Genomic DNA, 22,592 nt, shown 5'->3' with positions numbered 1-22,592 from the left:
CTGCAAAGTGACAGTTACCAAAGGCTAGGACACTTGGAGTGATCAAAGTATGGAAAGATAATGTTCAAGGACAGAACATAAATTTCCTGTTAGATGGGAGGAATGTATTTGGGAGTCATAATATATAATGTGACTTAAGTTCACAAAATACCATATTTCTGAAAAATGCTATAGGTAGGTATAAATGATAACTATATAATATATAAACTTTAGTTACTAATATTTAGTCATTCCACAACATATACCTATCGAAATACCACATTGTACATGACACAGTCTTAGCTCTCAGTATAAAAAATAATAACATGATGTAATTTAAAAAGTAAAGCCCCAAAATATCATCTGAACTCTTTATGTTGGGGCTTCTTTCTCTGGCTTTACAGAGACAGTTCAAGGTCCTGCTACAGTCATTTTATGTAGGTCTTCTTATTTGGAAAGCTTCTACTAAGACTATATAAAACATTTCACGTGTCATCCATAAAAGTCTCTGTGGTAGGTTCAAGTTCTTCCATGGAAAGTGTATTTTCAGGGAACCAGAAACAAAAGAAAGTAGTAAATGAAGCAGCAAAGTAGAGAAGATGCCTTTCAAAAAGTTCCAGTGAGTGCTGATCTCACACAACCATCCTCAGAGAGCACAGAATGAGAGAATTATGGGACTCTCCATGAGGCCAAGGACTGACAGACGTGAAGTCTAAACCATCTCCTCAAAGGTTTTCTTCAAGAACACTAATAGTTTACCTTGCATTTCCAGTGCGCTTATCCATGAATAATGTAAGTCCTTAGCACCAAAAGAACATTCGAAGACAATAGAAAGTAGATACAATAAGTGAGTTAAAAGGAGTCATAGATTTGTGTCTCCTATAGGGATCAAAGCCTATGAAGAGCTAGTTCCAAGAGAAGTAAGGCTGAGATTGTACATAAGAGGTAGCCAGCATTCATCTCATAGCACACACAAAAGTCATCTCAAAGGCACTAAAACCTTAAAAGATTTGAAGTATGAAATTATTGGAAGAAAGCATAGAAGAGTCCTTTACTTTGTCTTAGCAATGATTCTGATTTAGAAGGGGCATACATCAACATTCACTCAGAAAACAAACAAAAGCAGACAAACTGGATTAACAAAAGGAACGAAAAAACAGTAGCCTATGAACTAAAGGAAAATATTAGCAAACCATATGCACAAAAATGGCTAAATATCTAAAATTGTTAAGGAAATTACACAAGACTTTAACAAAAAAAATAAAAAATGAAAACAACACAGTCTAATTTTTAAAATAAGAAAATTCCTCAATGCAAATGTTTCCAGAGTCATTGAAGTGACCATCAGGAGAAAGAGCCCAATATGATTCACCTGGAGGGAGATAAGAACACAGGTGACAAAGATGAAAACATCACACAAGCCACATGACTCTCAAAAAGTCAAGATAAAGCAAGTGCTGGTGAGGATGTGGAGAAAAGAGCCCCTGGTACACTTGTGGCAGAGAAGCAAACTGGTACCAGCCATTAGAAAAACAATACGGCAGTCAGCCAGTGACTAAACAGAATTGCTGTAATACAGGTATCCTTCTGGCTATCCTTTTACCTACACAAGCTGAAGTCAGCACTTCTTATGGATACCTGCATTTCCCATGTCTATTGCTACATTATCCTTAGCAAAGTGTGGACACAAGGCAAGTCCATCCACAGATGAGTAAACAAGGGAATAAGTAAAGCAAACGTGGAAGATGGGCTCACATTCTGTGACAGTCTTATATGAATGTGTATGCATATACATACAAAGACTTCACAATGAGAACTTGCCAATTACAGCATGAATGAACTTAGAAACAGTAAGGATATATATCGGGACTAGAGAGATGGCTCAGTGGTTAAGAGCACTGACTGATCTTCTAGAGGTCCTGAGTTCAATTCCCAGCAACCACATGATGGCTCACAATCATCTGTAATGGGATTCAATGACCTCTTCTGGTGCATCTGACGATATCAACAGTATACTCACATATATGAAATAAGTAAATCTTAAAATAAAAAGAATATATGTCAGATGCAGAAAAAATATTGTATGAGCTAACTTACATTATTTAAAAGCTAAATACACAGAAACAGAATAGAGTGGTGGTTTCTAGAGTCAGGGAGGGATGAGAATGGTCAAAACATAAAATTCCTATTCTATGATATAAATTGGACCAGAGGTCTTACAAACAATATGATAAATTAATAATATATAAAACCTGGTTAAGGGATAGGTTTCAGATATTCTTAACACAAAGCAAAAATTTTTGTTAATTAACTGTGGTAAAAATGGGTATTTTTCTTTTTCTTGAGTATAATAATCATTGATATATATATCAACAGTGTAGTCACATATATAAAATATATAATATATAATTTCACTATATAAACATATATGTGTGTGTATAAAACATTTATATTTTGAATCTTAATCATTTACAGTGACTAGAAAAAATAATCAACAATAGGAATAAATCTAAATAATATTAATATACACAACAATAAGAAATGTACAATAAAGGTGGTTTTAAGAGAGGCACTAGACATAAAATTGTCTGGTATGAATATACTACATGTTCATTCTCCTGTTGATGAGCTTCACTGTCACACACAGCACTGACACAAACACCTTGTCTGTGTTCCTTTCCACTAACAGGAGTGTCCCTGCAATGTGTCCTTGGGAGAAGAGCTACAGGGACATAGAAATGCACAGTTCTAATTGTATGGTAAAAGCCAAACTGTTTTGCTGAGTCTGTACTATCTATACATCCAGCCCCATGATAAGAGCTCTTTTGTCCCAATTTCCTGTCCACATTTGGTACTGCCTGATGTATTTTGAAGTTTGTCTAAAATAAAATGTCTTATTTTTTGACACTAATGGGATAGAACAGTGCAGTATAAATGATGCTCTTCTAGATCTTCAATCTTTTGATTTTCTGGTGCCTGGGGAGGTTCAGCACGTCCCCCATGGACTGGATCTGTGCGTCCTCTCTGAGATAGTACCTTCCCATGTCTAACTCAGATGTTTGGGTTATCATTTTTTAAAGGCTTCTTTGGCTTTATTTTATGTGTATGGCTGTTTTGCCTGCATGTGCATGAGGACACTACCTTTGCAACTGGAGACCTGAAGAGGGCACTGGATCCCCTATAGCTAGAGTTACAAACCATTATGAGCCACCATGTGGGTGCTGGGAATGGAATCCAGATCCCCTGCAAGAGCACCAAGTGGAGCCGTCCCTCCAGCCTGTTGGTCTCTTCTTACTGAGGAATTCTTTTAAAATTCCCTGGCAGCCACTTATCTTAAATAGTATCTCAGTTTGTAGCATTTATTCTTACTCTCATAACAGTACTGACTACTGTGGAGGACCTGAGTTTAATTCCCAGAACTCACATGATGGATCACACTATCACCAATACTAGTCCCAAGGGATCTGACACCCTCTTCCAACCTCCAGGGGCAACCTGCTGGTACATCAGTGGGTGCACAGGCATACAGACATACAGACATACAGACATACAGACATACAGACAGGGGAAACATGTGTATAGTTTGTCTTTCAGGTTTTTAAGACAGTGCTTCTCTCCCTCTTCCTCTCCCCCTGTCCCTACCCCCATCTCTTATCTCTCCTCTCTGTCTCTCTCTCTCTGTCTCTCTGTCTCTCTGTCTCTCTCTCTCTGTCTCTCTCTCTCTCTCCCTCTCCCTCTCCCTCTCCCTCTCCCTCTCCCTCTCCCTCTCCCTCTCCCTCTCTCCCTCCCTGCCTCCCTCTCTCTCTCTTTCTCTCTGTCCCCCCACCTCTGTGTGTTTGTTTCTGTGTGTGCGTGTACAGAACTGATGTAAAGTCTAGCATCAGCTTTGCTGTTTGTAATCATTTGTTTTAGCCTCACAAATTGGGAAGTTTCTCCACTCCCCTCTGCTCTTTGCCTCCTCTTCATGTGTGTGCTTAAGCCATCCACTGCAGGTTATTTCTCAAGTCCAAAACCATATTGCTGTAGCTCACACAAACTTATAACTCACGTATAGACATTCAACATTTTTCTACTTTGCTTTCTTTCTACAGAAGTATTGAAGTGACTCTTAACTGTAGTTCTTAAATAGACATTTCTATGATAACTTTAGACATTGCTTCAACTTCAACCTACAGGTTTTATGACAAGGTATTCTTATTCTCTGCTACAAGCATTTTCTAGAGGTGGAGAGATGGTCCAGTGGCTAAAGCCTATATTGCTCTAACAGAAGACCCAGGTTCAGTTCCTAGCACTTATGCTGGGGAGTTCACAACCACCTATAATGCCAGTTTCGGTGGAGCCACTGTCCTTTCCTGACCTCCTTGGGATGGTGCACAGCTGTGATGCATACAAACCTATCTTTAAAAAGAAGTTTTTTAGTATGATTAAGAATATTTTTTGAACAATAATAGCAAGAGTTAGAACCAGTTTTTGAAGTTAAAGGACAGATTTATTGCTTCTTCTCATTTACTAAAAAGCAGTCTGTTTGATGATTCCATGAAGTTATGACTATGTCTGCAAATGAGTCCCTCAGGAATTAGGTATAAAATATGCCTTCCATCATAATTGGAGAATGATCTGCATTGGAGTATGACTTCATAAATAGTTGATAATAATCCACAGGATTTTGGTTTTTCTTTTCTTTTTAAACATCCCTTTTACACACTACAATGAAATAATGGTTTAGCTTTTTAAAATTCCTTACATGCTATTGAAAATGGCAATTCGGAGAAGTGCCCCTGTCACAACATTGAATGCTCTCTCTCTCTCTGTCTCTCTCTGTCTCTCTCTGTCTCTCTCTCTCTCTGTCTCTCTCTCTCTGTCTTTCTCTCTGTCTCTCTCTCTGTCTCTCTGTCTCTCTCTGTCTGTCTCTCTCTCTCTCTCTCTCTCTCTCTCTCTCTCTCTCTCTCTCTCTCTCTCTCTCTCAGTTATAATGGGAGACTGAAGACTTGAGTCTCTATAAATACTGGTCTTGAGAACAAAGAGCACACCATCCAAGCCACGGTAGTCACTTTACATGTCACCTTCAGGAAGACATAGGGAGCGGCCTGGTGAGAACTTTGATGACAAGCATAGCTTTGCTGAACACTCTGACAGTCTCTTCCTTTCATTGATTCTTTCCAAGCCTGTCTCACTACCAAGACTTCTGACAGCTTCCCCCACTCAGCATCTACTTTTTCCACCTGGGGATGAAAGAGCAGAGACAGAACAAGAATGAGCCCACCTCCCATTGGCTGCAATGCTTTTTTTATCCTTTTGATAAATGCTTTTTATCCTTTGAGAAAAATCAAAGCTGAGTCCAGCTGATGACATCATGCATATCTATTTCATTTTTTATTCAGAAAAAAATAATTTCAAGCAATTTATTTTAATCATGGTTTTCCCTTCTCCAATTTCTCTCAAGTGTTTCCTCTTCTGGCGATGTCAGAAAGCTTGATGACAAATATTTCTCCAAAATAGGGGCTTGTGATGTTGTTGACTTCTCCATCTCCAGAACCTAAGTCAAAAAGGCATGAGATTCTCAAGGAGAATTAATTGGAAGTGATCTTTTAAGTTAATCAGGTGACACTCAAACCCTTAGTCATGTCCTAGAAACACTCGAATAGATGTCTTAGATTAGAAGGCTAAAGAGATGATACAGAAGAATTATAAATATCTCTCTCTCTCTCTCTCTCTCTCTCTCTGTGTGTGTGTGTGTGTGTGTGTGTGTGTGTGTGTGTGTGTGTGTGTGTGTGTGTGTGTGAATAATTAGCTAGTTAGACTACTTGTCATGCTTAATAGAAATAATTGTGAACAAAGACAGAAATTCCACCTTTTCTCTCTGTTACTCCCATCCCATTTGCTGGGTCTCCTTCTTACTACCTGCAGCCACTGTTGGCCCAGGCTGCTCATCTTTGATATTGTTATAAGTTCACTGATGGAATCTCTTTTGTCTATATAAGAAGATGTATATTCCATACATCTTAGATGGAGTTTGAAGAATGTTAAAAGTCTAGCTGCTACAAGAAGCCCTGAATTCCTACAGTCAGTTCCTGAAACATAGGCAGTCATGTGTGAGGTGTTTCCTCAGCTAGCTAGCAGTTTTACCACATTCCTATCCTTAGTTTGACCTCTCTGCTTACTTCCACTCAGGCTCAGCATTAAAACCAACTCCTTTCACCACTTTTCAAAATAAAGTATTTACAATTAACTGTAGTTTATGATATCCATCTCTTTAGCCTTCCATACAGGCTCATATGTAAAGGGAAAAGATATTTCTGAGTTTGCTCAAGTATTCATATGAAAAATCTATTATAAGCCCTAGTATCTTAGAATGTTTGCTAAAACACTTGAGTAAATTTAACACCCACTCTCTGAAGAAACAACGTGATGAAAATATGGGGTTGTTTTTCTTTCCCACTTTTAGAACAGAACTGCCTTCTTTTAGAATGTATGTGCCCTTGCTGAAGAGGCAAGGGCATTCTCAGTTCCTAGAAGTGTGCTCCAGTGCCTTGAGCTGGAAGCTGGGTGTATGGAGACCTCAGCCAAAGGTCACACTATCCAAGATCTCTGAGGAAGCCAGCTATGTGGCTCGCTCTGTCACCACCCTCTAAAACAAGTGGCTCCAGTGTGATTTTAATCCCTTTTCAGGGGTTAGAGGAGTCGATTAACTTTGAGAACACCCCTCCCCTTCTCTATACACTTAGCCTTCTTGCCCTACTGAGGGGCTTGGGAGTTCTCACACATTCTCTTCTCAGTACATTTGTAACATAGACCTTTGAAACTTTCTCTACTAGATTCCTAGGCACGAATCACACAAACCACTGATGAGTTGATTCAAACAAAGTCTCACCACTTTTAGACACAAAAAGGAAACCGCCTTTCTTTTTTTCTACCGATCTCTTGCTCTGACTTCAGTTCTGTTCTTGCTTAGCAACATGGTATGATTTCAGGATCCTTGGCTCCTCACCTCAGAATTCCCAGCATCTCACTTATAGAATTGTTTCTCCGTGTCCAAGTGCAGGGGGTAAAATAGAGGCCTGAGACATGAACATGGACAGATAGAAAATCATTGTCTTCTAAGATCCTGACCCCTTCTCTTCTGACATAGCAAGTTAATAATAGATAAACCAAATGTTATGATAAGGAGATGATACAATCCCTCTAATTCTTTGGAGGAGAGTCAGTGGGAAGTGACGGTTTTAATAGTGAGAAAGGTTGCCATGACATTTGCCCAAGTTAGAGAAGGCACTAAGGTAGCATCTACGCCGTGCATCGTTGATAATCCGCCCGCATGCTGACGAGCGTAAATGCTTAGTCACAGCATAATTCATGCAAGGGAATAACTGGGTGCTTCCGTAACTTCTACATCCTTTCATTACCTCATTGGTTCCAATATATTTTGACATTCAGGTCACAGAACAGGACTGGCATTGGGTAGGGGTATTGGAAAACAGATGTGGGTGAACAGAGGACACTGTAAGTTGTAGATGCCTGCATTCTCCACATGAGCATTCAGAAAGCAGCATTTAACATGCATGCTTTTCACAAATAGCAACAAAGAAAGTGTTGAGAAACCTGACTAATTTGATGATACATATTCAGGTGCATTGAACATGGCATCTATTTAACTGCCTCTGCTCTTTGGAAATTCAATTATGTAATTGAGAGTCTACTAATTTAGGAAGATGACCTGGATAAAATGGACTACAAACAAGTCTAGAATTTTCATAAATACTGAAGCCCCTGACTCCCGTTAGTGGCATTCTTTCTAAAAACTTCCCATTGGTGGTTTAGGCCTGAAATGCCAGCCACTTTGTCTCTATACAGTTATATTCTTCAAGTGTTCTGTATAAATTCCAGTAAATTTTATCTCAGCTCCCATTAGTTTATTCATTAAGACACTGAGGCTTTTCCCCAAGGAAAACATAATGGATTTGCTAAGTGCAAATGGCTGGAGTTTTCATTGCAAAGCTGCTGCAAAGAAAGGCCCGCTCCACTATTCCTGTGTCTGCTGCTGTCAGTGTAAGTGTAAAGCAAGCCTTTGTAGAAGCCTGGAAGAGTGAGATGCTAAAAACATGCCTCTAAAAGAAAGTTTGGTAAGGAGTGGTGCACAGGCCTTCATATCAGCTAGTACACATCCTTGTGCAATTAATCTGGATAGGAAAAACAATACTTCTCACAATCACTATGCACTATTAAATCCCTCTGAACATACATAATCAAGGATGAAGCTATTCTATAGGCTATCATGGGCTCCATGGATACTAATGAACCTTGAGACCACATGGCATCCACTTTAATTCTGCCTAGAAAAAGATTCCCTTGATTGTAGGGTTTCCTTTACATTAGCGAGTAGACATTCTTCTGCAACTCAAACCAAATTTTAAAAAAGAAACAAAAGATTCAAGGTCCCTACAATAAGGTAACGTTTAAAGTCACTACATCCATTGATTATCTTTTTATATATTTGCAATCTTCAAAGTATGCTATAGTCATATTGGTTTGGAGAATCTAGCTAAGATTCTCCAACTAATGACTAATCTGGTTAACAGGCAGAGTGACTGGAGAAAAGAAAAGCCCTCTTTTCTTAAATTAGTGCATCCGTGTTGACCCTCATCCTTAGTCTTCTCGTGGACTTACCTGCCCACAAATATGCCATTCTCCTTTTTTCTCACCCTAACGTTTTTCATCAGTCTCATAAGAATTTGCCAAGCCAAGCAGAAACCATCCTTCCCATGCTAAATCTTAGCTCTTCCCCCCACAAACTATCACTATCCAACCCTTAGAAGTAATCACAGGGGCTGTGCTTCATCACACTTTGTCTGCACTCTCTGGTCCTCCCGTAGTCAGGGTTTTGCTTTCTAAGATTTCCATTTTCTATCAATCAGTCCACCGTGTTTAAACTGTTAAATGCAGAGCACCAGAAACAACTGCAAAGTTTTCATTTCTGCCCATGACAGAACCTCACTCCATTCTGTTCTGTTCTGCCAAGGAGGTCAAGCATCTGTTCATCAAGAGTAGCCACACTGTATGTGGAGGGGGGAGGGTGTGCTGTACATGTGTGCATGCACGCGTGTGTGTATACACTCTCGTGCACACACATTACATACCCTTTAATCAGTGACTATCTTAGTTCTCAAAGTGACTGTTGCAGTATTCCAGTGATCACCTTCCAGTAGAACTTATTTCACTTAATAATGGCCCCCAAAGTATGAGTGTGGTCATGCTGGCAACTCACACAAGTCAAAGAAAGGTCAGAAAGGGCTATCATTGGGAAACAAAGGAAAGCATCTTTTTTTGTAATTTTTTATTAGGTATTTTCTTCATTTACATTTCCAGTACTATCCAAAAAGTCCCCCATACCCTCCCCCCTAATCCCCTACCCACCCACTCCCACTTCTTGGCCCTGGCTTTCCACTATACTGGGGCATATAAAGTTTGCACGACCAATGGGCCTCTCCTTCCCCTGATGGCCAACTAGGCCATCTTCTGATACATATGCACCTAGAGACAAGAGCTCCGGGGTACTGGTTAGTTCATATTATTGTTCCACCTATAGGGTGGCAGATCCCTTTAGCTCCTTGGGTACTTTCTCTAGCTCCTCCATTGGGGCCCCTGTGATCCATCCAATAGCTGACTGTGAGCATCCACTTCTGTGTTTGCTAGGCCCCGGCATAGTCTCACAAGAGACAGCTATATCTGGGTCCTTTCAGCAAAATCTTGCTAGTGTATGCAATGGTGTCAGCGTTTGGAGGCTGATTATGGGATGGATCCCTGGATATGGCAGTCTCTACATGGTCCATCCTTTCGTTTCAGATCCAAACTTTGTCTCTGTGACTCCTTCCATGGGTGTTTTGTTCCCAATTCTAAGAAGGGGCAAAGTGTCCACACTTTGGTCTTCGTTCTTCTTGAGTTGCATGTGTTTCACAAATTGTATCTTATATCTTGAGTATCCTAAGTTTCTGGGCTAATATCCACTTATCAGTGAGTACATATTGTGTGAGTTCCTTTGTGATTGGGTTACCTCACTCAGGATGATGCCCTCCAGGTCCATCCATTTGCCTAGGAATTTCATACATTCATTCTTTTTAAAAGCTGAGTAGTACTCCATTGTGTAGATGTACCACATTTTCTGTATCCATTCCTCTGTTGAGGGGCATCTGGGTTTTTTCCAGCTTCTGGCTACTATAAATAAGGCTGCTATGAACATAGTGGAGCATGCGTCCTTCTTACCCCTTAGAACATCTTCTGGATATATGCCCAGGAGAGGTATTGCAGGATCTTCCAGTAGTACTATGTCCAATTTTCTGAGGAACCGCCAGACTGATTTCCAGAGTGGTTGTACAAGCTTGCAATCCCACCAACAATGGAAGAGTGTTCCTCTTTCTCCACTTCCTTGCCAGCATCTGCTGTCACCTGAATTTTTTTATCTTAGCCATTCTGACTGGTGTGAGGTGGAATCTCAGGGTTGTTTTGATTTGCATTTCCCTGATGATTAAGGATGCTGAACATTTTTTCAGGTGCTTCTCACCATCTTAACCTAAGAAAAGAAAAAGACAATCCTGTGATATGGTTGCTGTGACCTACATATACAATAAGAATGAATCTATGCAAGATACTGTCATGAAAGAAACAAAAATTCTTTCATACCTCAACAACAAAACTTAAATGAGTCACTGTATATAAGAGATTAATAATTTCAATTAAAAGACTGTTAAATGTATAGATTTAAATGTAGAAAATGCTGTGTATTTAAGGTATGATTCTATCAAAGTTTTCAAACATCCATTGGTTGTCTTTGTATCATGTCCACTGTATCATGGAGATGGCAGCATCTTTGGTGAGGTGTGCCTTTAGCAAACAGAATACAAATGGCTCGGTACATTCAGGAGCACTTCGCAATATAGAGATAAAAGAAATCAGGGAGAGAGGGGGAGAGAAGGAGGTATGTGTGGAATTAGAAGCTTCACTTATGTAAAGCCTGCTTTGTTGTGAAAGGAGATATAAGAGGTTTTGAAGCAGTGTAAGACTTAAGTATACATGGTTCAGCAGCTGGAGACAACACCATATCAAGAAAGTGCATTAATAGCAGAAAGAATAAGTGCATGGTCATGCACACAGAGGAATGAGCTAAAGCAGATACAGCGATGGAAGATTGTAAGACTTTCCTCACTTTCTGCTCATTCTCAGTAAAATGTCATCAAAGCCAACAATGGAGAGGAAACATCAGCAAAAAGGTACACAAATCTTACCTTTGGAGGGTAGAGAGGAGAGAATGAGTGTAGGCCTAGAATGGTAGCAAACAACTAAGATCTTGGGGCTCTGGAGGCTGAGGAGAGTGAGCATGAATTCTAGGATAGCCTGGGCTATCCTAGGATAATGGTCTTGCCTCAGTGTGGGGAGTGGAGACTGAATGGAGCAGGGACGGCAAAAGCTGGTGTGGTTTTATTTAGTGTCACAGACCTATAGCAAGTGCCAGCTTTCCCCCAGCCACTCTCAGGCTTGTTGTTACGCCAGAGGCGACACTAATACGCTTCCTGGTGCATGTACCACGTTCTTAATTGGTTGCATTAAAATTGCTGGCAAACTCTGATTTTACCAAAACATATTTTATACATAAAACATCTCCTTTCGACCCTGATATAGCTGTCTCTTGTGAGGCTATGCCGGGGCCTGGCAAACACAGAAGTGGATGCTCACAGTCAGCTATTGGATGAATCACAGGGTCCCCAATGGAGGAGCTAGAAAAAGCACCCAAGGAGCTAAAGGGGTCTACAACCCTATAGGTGTAACAACAATATGAACTAACCAGTATCCCCAGAGCTCGTGTCTCTAGCTGCATATGTATCAGAAGATGGCCTAGTCGGCCATCACTGGGAATAGAGGCCCCTTAGTCTTGCAAACTTTATATGCCTCAGTACAGGAGAATGCCAGGGCCAAGAAGTGAGAGTGGGTGGGTAGGGGAGTGGTGGGGGTCTGTGGGACTTTTGGGATAGCATTTGAAATGTAAATGAAGAAAATACCTAATTAAAAATATTTTAAAAATTCAAAAACTCTCCATTCTGTTCTATTTATTTTCATTCAAAAATATTTTTAATTTTTTTCTTTTTAATGAATATATTATGCTTAACAACATTAAGATGTGCCCTGGGTTTCTGATATTAGATGCTGAATAGAGGACACAAACACTTCCTATTATGTTAGATGACTAACATAAAGGGTTGCTTTCCTGGTGCTTATACTATAATTTAAAACAAATACAACTGTGTACTATCCCCAAATGTGTAATATATTGAATTTTGGTAGCATTTTATATTTGTTGGTCTTAAACAAGAGATCTGAGTGGGGCTGTTTGCTTGCTTGTTTTTTCTTAGAATCCCATTGCCTTTTGCTTCTGTCTGTAACTATGAACATCGTTTAGAGATTCCTACATGTGGTAGTTATATCCTTCCTTTCTGTACATGCTCACATTTTATGATTGACTTAGAAAATTATTTTTTGCCTCAAAATAATATTCACGGAACTTGATACTCAATAGTTAAAAGTATTTGCTATTCTTACAGAAGACCCAGGTTCAGTTCCCAGGACCCACATGGTGGATTACAACTGTCCTTAACTCCAGTTCAAGGTCATCTGGTGCTCTCTTCTAGCTCCTGTGAGCACCAGACACCCACAGTGCACAGACTTACAAACAGGCTAAACACTTAAACATGTAAATTTAAAATAATAAATAGATATTTTAAAATTACAATAAGAATCATTTCCAATCTTCTGGGGCTAGGAATGTATCATAAGTAAGGCCCTAGCTTTGATTTGATTCACAGCACTTTGTAAAAACTGGGTGTGGCACACACCTGAAATTCCACCAAGGAGCCCGAGCTAGAAACCTTGTATCAAAATGTGATTTCCCAGTCTTTATAAAATAGGCTCCCGTTCTTAGTCTTCAGGTAACAATTGATTCTCATTAAACTTTTGTCTATGTTTCTGAATATGTGCATAAACTAAAGATATCAAAGTCATGAAAGTGTACCCAATAATCTTTATAAGCTCAGTAGCTACATTATCTCTCATGAGACAATGACAACCGTAATTCTACTGACCTCGTGACCTCACCAGAGAGCAACTTCATCATCTCTTAGACTGTCCTTTCGGGGTTTTTGGTTTGGTTTGGTTTGGATTGGTTTGGGTTTTTGTTTGTTTATTTTTTGTTTGTTTTTGTTTTGTTTTACTTCACTCAAATATGTAACATTTCCATTTCTCATTCTTTTATCCTTCCTTTTGTTGTTTTTTTTTTTTTTTTAGCAACTCAAAATCCTTAGAAAGGGAATGAACATGTTTTTGTCAATGTTGACTGCCCCACAAATATCCTTAGGTTGGAGTCCAAACTCCCTAGTATCAGCCCCCTTGCACATTGACTGGGGAGGAAACACAGATGAAGTATTGTGAACTAAACATTAACTATAATACTAATACAAGAAGAGCACTTTGGCTGGTTTTAAGCAAAAGAGAGAGCAGATCAGTTGGGGTATCCAATGATCATGGCATCTAAGAAACCGGAGGAAGATGGAGAACGCTTAGCTTCGCCTGAACATTGATCGATGCCCTTCCACTTCACCATGCTACCAGTTTGACTCAGGCTGACTCCACTGCCACAGAAATACTGAGCCAATCCAGGTAGTCCCAGGCTCCTCCCCTATGAATCCTTAGCAACAATCAGTAGCACATCCCTCAACAACTAGTCTTGATTTAGAAAGACAGCCTATCTCAGACTCCATTAAGAGGAAAGCTAACCTTCAGCACAAAGAGGAGAATACTGTTCTGGTTGCTGCTAGCAACCATCAGAGAGAATGCTGGGATCTGGCTTGTGGGGGAGTTCACAAGGTGAGTGCACTACTCAGAGTCCCAGCCAGAGCTCCATTTTAATCAGGAGCAGCTTCCCCTGGGTGTACTGTTAACCTCCTGCTTGTGGACACCAGTTCTACATGATTATCCTCACTCCAGATGGCAGTGCACTTATAGATTCTGAAACAGTGGAAGTTGGAATCCCCTGGGGATATTCAGGGATCACAGATACTGTGTGCTTCTCAGGCATACCGATTCTAGTGTGTGGTTGCATGAGCCAATCAATGTTCACATGGCTTCCGTCCCCGAGCGTCTTTCCTAAAAACTGCTGTCTGAGAGACTCCTCGGAATGCCATGGGGTTCATCCCAGTTATGAAGGAAATACTTAAACTCTGTGACATTTGAACTGCTCTTCACTGTTTGGCTTGACCTTCTGCTGGATTGTCTCCTCTGTAACCTGTTTTAAAAGATGTCAGCTACGAGTGTTCCCTTAATACAACCAGTTGTCTCTGTAAGCCATATCAGGAGCTTCAGAGAGTGAGCAACTCACGTGAGTGTGGCTAACTTTCCATACATCCTTCCTTTCTTGTTCTTTTTTATAATGGAGATACAATTTTTTAAAAGATACGTTCATTTTTATTTTATGTGTTTGAGCATTTTGCGTGAACATATAAAGGTGCACCATGTAAGCCTGTTGCCACTGAAGGTCAAAAGAAGGCATTGGGTAGTGTAGAACTGGAGTTAGAGGCAGTTGCAAGCAACCATGTGTGTGCTAGAACCTGAGTCTTCTCTAAGAACAACAAATGCTCCTGACTGCTGAGCCATGAGAAACAAGATTTTTTAAAAAGTAAAATGTGCTCCACTAATTGTACATTTTAATAAATTTTCTCAAGTGTGCACTCTTTGCTCCCCACCCCAAAATACTCATATATGACTCTACCAGTCAATCCTTTATTCTTGCCTCTGACCCAGGTATCCAGTGATCTTGGCCACTGTTTAAATTGAGAGAGTTCCTCGGGACTGGAACAGTACATTGTGTTTTTCTGGTGTGTCTGAATTATTTTGGCTGATGATATATGTTTTTTAGTAGTTTCTTCATCTTAATAATGACCTGTTTTACCCATGGAAGGAGTTACAGAGACAAAGTTTGGAACTTTGACGAAAGGATGGACCATCTAGAGACTGCCATATCCGGGGATCCATAATGAAATAAATACCCAATAAAAGAGAAAAAAAGAAAATAATTAGCAAGCTAAAAAAAAATAATGACCTGTTTTCCATGTTATGAGTGCATCAAAATTTTCCTCTTTCATTAACAGTTAAGGAGCACATGAAATAAGCCCAATGTTACTGATATTGGTTTAAAAAAAAAAAACCCCTATGGGCATTCCTCTGGAAATCTTCATGTGAACACTTTCCCACATAGAGTGGCATCCTGAATACCCACCAGCAGCAAATGCCACACTTCCTTCTTCCTCGTTGGTAGTGTGAGTGAAAAGCAGGAGGCAAAGCAATGTGGGACAGAAGACACTGCTACCTGTGCGCCTCAGAATCCTCCTGAATGATAAACTGAGAAAAATGGCATGAATTTTTCTAAATTTCTAGGAAGTTTCTAAAATTTCATAACGTCTACACTGAAAAGGTTTTATGAAAATAACACGGGAAAAAAAGACAAGTGCAAATTACTTAAAAAAGAAAAAGAAGAGAGATGAATGTGGAGAGAGCGCAGATGCACGCACAGCTGCTGTCCCCACAATGACAGGCTTCTGCACTTGTATCCTCTCAGCCACTCCCCTCCCTGTCCTTCCCTCAGGCCCCCTCTGCTGCTGCTCACAGAATGCCAGGCTTCCTCCTGTGCAAACACCATCCAAGTCCACTGGTGCCCCCAGCACACTCTCAGCCAGATTATTCCCTTCTGAACCCTGAAGTCCCAAAATCCTAGAGCTGCCAAGTAAAGGCAGGAAGGTTTTGCCCTTGTGGTTTGCTCTGTGGTTTTTAGAAGCACTCTGCTTCCTCACTGGGACTACACTTCTGGGTACCACAGTGCTTTATCATCTCCCACGTTGATTATAGTATCTCTTGACAGGATGAATGCTGAGTGGGGAGGGATTTTTCAAAGAAATATGTGGGAAGTGGTATTGATATTTGGCAGTTCCTAAGGTGAGGTAATTTGGAGATATAAATATATATATATATATATGTGTGTGTATATGTATATATATATATAACAATGTTCTACCAGTTCATTATTCTCTTCTCTTGTTTCTGAAACTGCTTTGTCATTTTTCGGAATTACAGTTGTCAACTGTACCAAAATAGAAATGTTGTAAACTAGAGGGCTTGTTTATTTCACTATCCACATAAGGCACATGTGCACTTGAGTATATATTTATATATATATTCACCATGAAATCGATTTTTCTCTTACAGATACCTCTATTAAAATATTCAGTTCTGAAATTAAAAACATAGACAAAACCCCAAGAATCGAAACAATTGAAAGTACTTCAACAGTGCACAAAGTGTCAACCATGAAACGAATATTCGATTTGCCAAAGCTTCGAACCAAAAGATCAGCACTTTTCCCAGCTGCTAACATCTGTCCACAGGAATCCTTGAGACAGATTTTAGCAAGTCTTCAAGAATATTATAGACTGAGAGGTAAGGACAGCAATGGGAGCTGAACCCTTTGTTCTCTTTATCCTCTCTAACCTACACACCCACAGATGATCTTCAGCCCTAAACATTATAGTCATGGTCTCTCACTCCCCCATGGGAGCTGTAGATATCAATCCTCTGATCCAATGGCATCACGGGCCACAAACACACAGAACAGTGTCGTTCCTGAGCTCTTGTGATTTATAATAATTTGTTGGGGGCTGGCGAGATGGCTCAGCAGTTAAGAGCACTGACTGCTCTTCTGAAGCTCCCAAGTTCAAATCCCAGTAACCACATAGTGGCTCACAACCACCCATAGTGAGATCTGACCCCCTGGAGGTGTCTGAAGACAGCTAAAGTATACTTACAATAAATAAATAAATAATCTTAAAAAAATAATTGTTTTGTGCTACATGGAACCATTAGGGTCCAGCAAAACAATCAAAAAAAAATGTTTGATATACAGGTTTTACTTGATTTGTTTATTCCAAAGTCTACTATTGAATTTTAATATTGTTAGGATAGTAGCCACATTAGGAAACTTAAAAAGCTGATTTATGACTTTAGGATTTATTTTTCAAAAGCAACATTACAACCTAACAACATTACAATACAAATAAATAATGGTATTTATTGCTGACTCAAAAAAAATTCTGGAAGTTTGAAAACCTAGGGGCAAGTTGAAGTACAGAGGAGACACAAATTACAAATGGATTCCAGAGTATGCAGGGTGCTACCTACTATACCTTTGGGCTGAGGCACATCAAAATTTTTACCAAATGTCTTACATTCTTGGAAATCATTAAGGAATTAAGTCAACCACAGCTGCCAGCAGATGTCCTGCTCATTTTGTTTACTTAGCATAGACTAAGAATCCACATAACTTTAGAAGAGAATTCCTTTAAAAGAAAAGAAACTGTATGTGTCGCTGAGCTTCTGTCCTCTAAATAGTTCCAGAGGATGACAAGCATCTTGTCTCTCTGGGCTAAGTTCATCTTGTATGTGAAAGTGGAGAGGACTGGGGTTTCCCACCTTCATGACACCAGATGTTGTTAGTGTCCATGCCAAAATATGTATCCTCCTGCTCTGTTGAAAGTTGGTTTACAGGAGCAACTGGTTCAGTGCCAGCCTGTGATGAGGTGTGCCTTGTTACAGTTGAGAACACATCTGTGATCCTGACATCCAGAGATCCTCTTTGATACCTATATCTATCTGTAGGGGGTGCTGGGGTTAGAATCATCTTAAGAGTTCTCATTGGGTTTTTAGATGTCTAATTGTATGTGAAAGGAAAGATCTCTGTACTTCCTTACAAAAGTCTTAGTCGTAGATAAATGGAAAATACTGTATTGCACTCAAAAGGAAAACCCTAGTCGTAGAAATGAAGTATCCTGTATAAACACTCTGAGGCCCTAGCACATTCTCCACAGAAGTTTTTCAGTAAAATACTCGCTGAGGGATATGGAAAGCAAGGATCCCATCCATCAGAAATGTAAGGAAAAGACAGAGATGTGTGAATTATTTATTCTGAGTGTGCCTACACATTGATCAGATAACAATGCCAGCAAGTTCTATAAAGTTTGTTAATGAACAGAAGTGTGCTTGTGAGTGCATGTATGCACACTCACACAAACACACACACATTACTGCTTACTTTTTAAATGTAAATTCTTATTCTTTACAACACTGACATATATAATTCACCAGAGGTATTTGGAATACACTATCACATGACCAAATTTTGAGTCCTGAATTTTACTTCAAAGTTCTTTATTGTTGATCAGACTTGCCTCATTCATTCATGTTTCCCTGAACAGAACAAAACACTGTTTTTCTCCTCTCAGCAAATGACAGTCCATTATCTTTATGGTTACTTTTGGGTGATGTGAAATTTTACTATTCATCAGTGTGTGTTTCTTAAGTCTAAAAAATTGGTTCTCAAAGAAACAAGAAATAAGAGCTAACCACAAAGCTGGGCTCCTTTGATGGACTGACCCACTTACTGGTCTCATCACTGCCTTTACAAAATGATCAGCTGACATCCTCCAACAGACTCAGGGGAAAAAGCTCCCCATTAGGACATCAAATAGAAATCGCGAACTATTTCTTCTTCCCTCAACCCCCAAGCTTAAAACACCACAAATGAAATGTGTGAAGCCTTGTGTGGAATCATTACAATGCTGTCCCGGAGCACAAATGCTAGCACTGTGAGCTGGTTTCTCACAGTCTCCAGTGGAGCTTCCTCAAAGATACCCAGACTCCCGTGCCCCACCATGCTGTAGCCCAAGGCTCTCCTTCTCTTTGCTCTTTCTCAGTCCAAATATCAAGCCACCTTTTAGGTTTTTGAGATAGCTCAGCAGGAAAAAGGACTTGTCACTAACCCTGAGGATATGATTTGAGTTCTCCAAACCCACAAGGTAGGAGAGAATGGATCTAACTGCCACCAATTGTCCTCTGACTTCCACACATGTACACACACACACACACACACACACACATACACTTCTCAGAAAGGATATAAAGAAAATTCACTGGTTCTTGTTTTGATGGGTTGCTTTTCTTGTCACTGTGATAAAAATACCTGATGACTTAAGGAAAGAAAGGGTGATTGACTCTTGGAAGATACCATTCATTGCTGCAGGGAAGACATTGCGGCAGGAGCAGGAGGTGCCTGATCCTATTGCTCTTCCATTCAGGAAGCAGAGAGAACAGCACACTCTGCTCCCCTTCTCCTGCCCCACATTTAGGGAAAGTCTTCTACCTCAGGCAAGTTTAGAAACCCTCACAGACATGCCTACAGGTAGGCTCCCATGGTGAAAACCTGTCAAGGTGATCATCATGATTAAGTGTCCCGAGTTACATCCGTAACACAAAGCTCCATATATAATGCAATGCCCCTGGCAGATAAATCGTTAAGCAACTTCCCTGTGCTTCAAAAGTAAATTATTTTCTTCTCAGTGTCTTTATCTAAAGCAAGTATGGATGTCTATGGAGGAAAGTCCAACAAGGGTAGAAGGAGGAAAATTCACCCTCAGTTTCCCTGTATGACAGGGCACCACCTGCAGAGGTCTGTCTTGATATGTCCTCAGGCTCCAAGCAGTGAGAAAACTGAACACATGTGTACTCACACACTCATACAGAGAGAGAGAGAGTACATATACACAGAGAAACATATGTTTGCATAGATATAATGCACACATACATACATGTAATGCACACATTTCTAATGTCACACATGTGTCTACAAAGCCTACAAATTTGAATTTAGGCTTAACTGGGGATAGCTAATAAGATAAACTCTGAATAAAGTTAGTCCAAGCATGAAAATGGACTGAAATAAAATGAAAACTATCTGTGTCCTAAAGCAACACACCCAAGGTTTTACCTCCCTGGTAACAAGAAGGGAATATTGAATCATAGCCTCCCTGATGTTTATGGATATTTTCCATCAAAGACACTAACACTAAGCCTCAAAGGCAGTGACAGTTCCTTTTATGTATTGTTGTATCTCTGGCAGTTGGGTAGGGATTGAACTAAACTAGAAGGTACACTCATGGGGAAAGGCAAAGGTGAAAAACATATTCCCAAAGACAGAAGGAGCATGTGGGCTAGGAGGACAGCAAGGGCAGGGGGCATGCAAATGCTGGACGCACAACTATTAGAGTTTGGACAAGTCTGCAGATTTCCAAGTGTGCTTCCTGAGCACTAGGCCATGTGCTCCATTCTGCTGCTGTCAGGATGGGCGCTGTCATCTTTGCAGGTAGCTGAGAGGTCACACTGAAAAGCACATTTTCTATATGGGGCTCTGCACTGCTTGCCTGTGTTTTCATTCAAGGTGAGAGACTAGACTTTTGAGCAGTAGGACAGTTATCCCCATTACCTCTGTGATTTACTGTGGAAAGATTGGTTGCCCTGACGATTCTGGCCAGATGCTGCTGGCAAATGACGTGGCCTTTTATTGATATGAAATCCTTTTCGCCTCCAAAACAGAAAGCACAAAGAAAAGAAACCATGATGTGGGTGAGAAGGTGGGACACAAGACGCAGGAGTAAGATTCCAAACTGGTTTTCCCTCATCTTGTACCTCCCACGACCAGTTTTCATTAGAAAGTCAGAGGATGTCCATCTCTTCCCCCAAAAGTTCTAACTCCTTCTCAGACTGTAGGAATAAAACATAAATAAATAAATAAATAAATAAATAAATAAATAAATAAATAACACAAACATTATTGATAGTGGAATCTTCTAACATATCTTATTAACCTCCTATACTAACTTTTTAACCTGTGTACTGCTACAGCACATCTTTCCATTGGCATCTACAGTTTTCCATCATGAGCTTAAATAATTAATAGGAATGTTGCTTTCAGTTGGCTGTAAATATTGATACTTAAGATAAAACAAGACTCAGGTCATTCTTGTGATTCAGTGTGAGTCTCCTGTGCCCTATGACTATTGAGCCATCAAATTCTTTTAACAAACAGATTAACAAGCTGGCTGTCCTTCAGGGGAGGTAGTGCTGGAGATGTGATTCAGTAGTTAAGCACCTCTCTGATGGTGACCATCAATGGCCATCACTGAAGGGAGGAATGAAAACTAGAAACAGTGACACAGAGTTTTCATAATAAAACAAAATCTGAGCTGCAAGGAGTAGAGTCTGTGAATAATGGCCAATGACCTCAGTTGAAGAAAACATCACATCTCCTTCTCTACCACATACCCATATTTCCTTTGCATGTCCCTCTGAGTCTCATTTCTATGTAATTTAAGTTTATGCTTTGGCAAGGTATCTCGCCCCTGCCCCATTACAGGTTTCCACATGAATATAAGGGCCATCCATCCATACCTCATGCCCCATTATCTTTCTCTTAGCACATAGTAGGTGCTGGAACATTTTAGATGATTAAATGTCCATAGGTTGAGAGGGGAGAAATGTTCCTACCTCAATTATGCAATCAAGATAAAATAACCCCCCACAGATATGCCCACAAGTCAACCCAGTGTAGACAGACAATCCCTTCTTGATGTTCTCTGGTTCTGCTTTGTGTCCATTGGCAGTTAACACAGGCTAGCACACTTGTAAATTAGTGTGTGAACATAAGCTGGAAAACACTTTCTGTATTGTGACACTGTGTGCTTTAGGGAACAGGGTTTTCCATTTTGCATGGCTAACTTTAACTGTTTTGTGTTACAGTATGTCAAGAAGTCGTGTGGGAAGCATATCGTATCTTTCTGGACCGAATTCCTGACACAGAGGAATATCAAGACTGGGTCAGCCTCTGCCAGAAAGAAACCTTCTGCCTCTTTGACATTGGGAAAAACTTCAGCAACTCCCAGGAGCACCTAGATCTTCTTCAGCAGGTAAACCTTTTCAATATCCTAGGAGCAGCAGGGCCCCAGCCCCTGCCCCTTTGAAATGGTTACTAAGGCATAAGAGTTACTTGACAAAATACTTAGAGATAGCTGATAAGACAGACAGGAATTTTATTCCTGCAAAATAATATTGCACAGGCAGGTTGACGTGTAGTTGAAGGCAGAAAGAATGAAAATAGACTTTAGCTCCTCAGTTGACATTATCTCTGGGTAAAATTACTTTTTATCTTCTTCTTCTTCTTCTTTTTTCTTTTTTTCCAGAGAATAAAACAGAGAAGCTTCCCTGGGAGGTAAGTACCCAAAGTAGAATTCTGGATACTCTTGACTTTCAAAAGATCATATAATGGAGTGCAAGTAAGCTATTGTACCTTGACGATTTGTCAGCCGCCAAGATCTGTTTAGATTATTCTGATAGACAATGTGTATGCATATATTGCTCTAAGATAAACGAGTGCAGAGACTGAAAGTGGATAGACCTGACAGAGATAGATCGATGTGTGTAAGAAAATGGAATTCCTCACTTTGTGATACGTATCTAATGTGTATTTTCACTTAAAGAATCTAGAGCAATTAAAAGTTTAATTTTTAGGACTTAAGACAAACTATTAGTTACATCAGGAAAATCCTTACCACGGTAAGAGTGTAACCTGAATTTTGAGTTCTCATTTGGTATTCTGTAAAGCGTTATTATTTCTCAAACTAAATTACTGAAGCACTGAGCTA

At 40.0% G+C, this 22,592-nt stretch overlaps 1 protein-coding gene and 1 pseudogene across 2 annotated transcripts in view; one reads left to right on the top strand and one right to left on the bottom strand.

The window, feature by feature from the left end:
* Impg1 (interphotoreceptor matrix proteoglycan 1) overlaps positions 1-22,592 on the top strand; it is a 152,882-nt gene that overhangs the window by 8,499 nt on the left and 121,791 nt on the right. For both annotated transcript variants that reach the window (XM_006511328.4, NM_022016.3), the window contains 3 exons: positions 16,273-16,503; positions 21,691-21,857; positions 22,131-22,159. In XM_006511328.4, the coding sequence (XP_006511391.1) occupies positions 16,273-16,503; positions 21,691-21,857; positions 22,131-22,159 (427 nt within the window). The remainder of the gene's footprint in view (positions 1-16,272; positions 16,504-21,690; positions 21,858-22,130; positions 22,160-22,592) is intronic.
* On the bottom strand, positions 4,990-5,908 carry Gm18292 (predicted gene, 18292; annotated as a pseudogene).

The sequence above is a fragment of the Mus musculus genome, chromosome 9, assembly GCF_000001635.26.
Source record: "Mus musculus strain C57BL/6J chromosome 9, GRCm38.p6 C57BL/6J".
In the NCBI taxonomy this organism is placed as follows: Eukaryota; Metazoa; Chordata; class Mammalia; order Rodentia; family Muridae; genus Mus; species Mus musculus.
The sequence above is the reverse complement of the archived record's forward strand: the minus strand, read 5'-3'. Positions and strand labels throughout refer to the sequence as shown.